This window comes from Palaemon carinicauda, chromosome 14 (assembly GCF_036898095.1).
Source record: "Palaemon carinicauda isolate YSFRI2023 chromosome 14, ASM3689809v2, whole genome shotgun sequence".
In the NCBI taxonomy this organism is placed as follows: domain Eukaryota; kingdom Metazoa; phylum Arthropoda; class Malacostraca; order Decapoda; family Palaemonidae; genus Palaemon; species Palaemon carinicauda.
In genome coordinates, this window is record NC_090738.1 from 125,369,111 (window position 1) to 125,373,022 (window position 3,912).

Sequence of the window (3,912 nt, forward strand, 5' to 3'; positions counted from 1 at the left end):
AAACTTACTTTCATGACAATAGAAGCTAATTCTACAAGCCAAAGACACCCTAAGGTAAAACTTACTTTCATGACAATAGAAGCTAATTCTACAAGCCACAGACACACTAAGGTAAAACTTACTTTCATGACAGTAGAAGCTAATTCTACAAGCCACAGACACCCTAAGGTAAAACTTACTTTCATGACAATAGAAGCTAATTCTACAAGCCAAAGATACCCTAAGGTAAAACTTACTTTCATGACAATAGAAGCTAATTCTACAAGCCACAGACACACTAAGGTAAAACTTACTTTCATGACAGTAGAAGCTAATTCTACAAGCCACAGACACACTAAGGTAAAACTTACTTTCATGACAGTAGAAGCTAATTCTACAAGCCAAAGACACCCTAAGGTAAAACTTACTTGCATGACAATAGAAGCTAATTCTACAAGCCAAAGACACCCTAAGGTAAAACTTACTTTCATGACAATAGAAGCTAATTCTACAAGCCAAAGACACCCTAAGGTAAAACTTGCTTTCATGACAGTAGAAGCTAATTCTACAAGCCAAAGACACCCTAAGGTAAAACTTGCTTTCATGACAGTAGAAGCTAATTCTACAAGCCAAAGACACCCTAAGGTAAAACTTGCTTTCATGACAGTAGAAGCTAATTCTACAAGCCAAAGACACCCTAAGGTAAAACTTGCTTTCATGACAGTAGAAGCTAATTCTACAAGCCAAAGACACCCTAAGGTAAAACTTGCTTTCATGACAGTAGAAGCTAATTCTACAAGCCAAAGAAACCCTAGAAATGGTAGGAAAACTTGAGAATATATTCTATTTCGCAGTCTTACTATTGAAGATGCAATGTGTATCATTACATCAACTTTTCTGTGTGTAACAACAGCCTACGGATACTAACCCGAGATTAGGTTTGTCTTCATCATACCGTGGCTTTTTTAGTGAGGCAGATTTGCACCGACTCGCAGGGGTGACCTTTTAGCTCGGAAAAGTGTCCTGATCGCTGATTGGTTGGACAAGATAATTCTAACCAATCAGATAGCAGGAAATCTTTCCGAGCCAAAAGGCTACCGCTGCGAGTATAGTACCAAAGCTCGAGAAGAAACGTAACTTCTCTATGAGCGTTTCGACACACTCTTACAATACCCTCTTGTTGTATATCATAGGTACACAAGCTCTAATATAAAACAGTACGATATATATATATATATATATATATATATATATTTATAATATATCAATTACATATGGACATTAATCTGAAATAATTATAAACTGCTATGCGAGATGATTGTGATGATGTATGTAATATACGTCATCTAATAAACATACCTATTTCGTCAAGTTTCCTTTGTATATAGTTTAACGACATTCCCCTTAAACGATACAATAAATCACTCCAACAACAACGTACATAGCAGCACCAAAAAAAAAAAAAAAAAAAAAAAAAAAAAAAAAAAAAAAAAAAAAAAAAAAAACAGTTATGAAGAACACACTATCGTACATCCCCCACTCCACCTCCACCCTAACACCCCCCCCCCCCCTCCCCGGTCCAAATCTAGAAATCTCTGAAATGTTGAATTTTTTCAACTGGAAACAACACAGCCGTGACTTGAATACCGATCGCTTTTTGAATTTGCATCCGAAATACGTTTATGATTCAGTGCGAAAACATAAAAAAACAAACCCCCTAAAAACACAGAGCTTAAAACCATTTTCTACGTAATGCTGGCGTTTATTCAACTTTAAATTAATGCTATAAAAATTCAAAATAGCTTCTTGAGAAGAAGAAAAAAAGTCAATTGATTCAAAAATTGAGATTCGTGACTTCCATAGCAGCAGAATTATTTATAAAATGTAATCTACTTAAGCTAGAAATATTTGTAACATATATTTGGGCACGTTATTCACAGCCTACATTCTAATTCTAACTCTGCCCAAGGGCTCCAACCGGGAAAAATACCTCAATGAGGAAAGGAAACAAGGAAATAGACTGTAAGAGAAGTAATGAACAATTAAAATCAAATGTTTTAATAACAGTAACAAAATTAAAACACATCTTTCATATAGAAAATATAAAACGAGACTTAAGCTAGAAAAAAAAAATACTTATCTAGATCTACTGATTGAAAATGAGGATAATGAACAGAGCACAGAAATTTAACGAATCTTCAATGGATCACGACGATTGTAAAGTATAAGTAAAAGATCAAATTTGTGTTCTAAATTTAGAATTATTTTTATCATTATTATTATTATTATTATTATTATTATTATTATTATTATTATTATTATTATTATCATTATTATTATTATTATTATTATTAGTAGTAGTAGTAGTTGTAGTAGTAGTAGTAACTAAGCTACAACCCTAGTTGGAAAAGCAGGATGCTATAAGCCCAGGGGCTCCAACAAAGCAAAATAGCCCAGTGAGGAAAGGAAATAAGGAACAAAATAAACTATATGAGTAGTAATGAACAATTAAAATAAAATATTTTAAGAACAGTAACAACATTAAGACAGGTCTATCATATATAAATTATAAAAAGACACTTATGTCAGCGTGTTTAACATAAACACATTAACTGCAAGTTTGAACATTAGAAGTTCTATCGATTCAACTACAAAAAAACAGATTTGCTGTTTTGACTGAAGAGACCACTACATAACAATAAAACTTACTTGGGCAACCGGAAAACAGATTTCACTAATAAAATTAATGACTTATATTCAATAATTATAACATTTAGTCTCTTTCCGTCTGAATTTAACCAGTTGATGAACCACTTTAACTTAACGGCCTCAGACAATCAGCAAAAAGCAATTATTATAATCATGATTATTTCCCAAATTATTTCCGAAGAAAATCTATGATAAGATATCTTATCATTAGCATCAAATTCTCCTCTTAATTCAATTAACTCATTGATCATCGACTTCTTTCACTTTTCAAATTCAACAGAGATTTTGAATTCTATTCGCTTTAGTATTTCTAATAGCATATTCACTCAAATTTATAAAAAATGCAACTTTTAGCTATGGTAAATAATAATTTACAAACGCATACATACATACATACATACATACATATATATATATATATATATATATATATATATATATATATATATATATACACACACACATATGTATATATGCATATATCTACATATATATATATATATATATATATATATATATATATATATATATATATATATATATATATACACATTTATATATATATATATATATATATATATATATATTTATATACATATATATATATATATATATATATATATATATATATATATTTATATACATATATATATATATATATATATATATATATATATATATATATATACATATATATATTTATAAATATATAAATATATATATATTTATATATATATATATATATATATATATATATATATTTACACATATATATACATATATATATACATATATATATTTATATATATACATATATATATATATATATATATATTTATATACATATATACATATATATAAATATATATATATATATATATATATATATATATATATATATATATATATATACATAAATGTTCATAAACACTAAATAATGCACTGTATTTCTTATTTGACCATATATATATATATATATATATATATATATATATATATATATATATATATATATATATATATACTGTATATACATATTTATACACATAAGTTCATCTAAACAATAATGCACTGTATTTTCTTATTTGTCCCTATTACCTCTCACATTAGCCCTTTGCATTACATTAAAAAATAATTCTCATGTTGATATAAGGACGCAAGTCAAATAGGATTAGAATATTATGTCCTGAAGTAATATTGCATCGAAGTAATTTTTAAGTGCAA

General features: G+C 27.8%; 1 protein-coding gene across 1 annotated transcript in view; it reads left to right on the forward strand.

Annotated features, from left to right (window-relative positions):
- Positions 1 to 813, forward strand: part of LOC137652990 (uncharacterized) — a 1,371-nt gene extending 558 nt beyond the window's left edge. The window contains exon 1 of the mRNA XM_068386381.1: positions 1 to 813. This exon is cut by the window's left edge and continues 558 nt beyond it. Within this exon, the coding sequence (XP_068242482.1) occupies positions 1 to 813 (813 nt within the window).
- Positions 814 to 3,912: the final 3,099 nt, after the last annotated feature.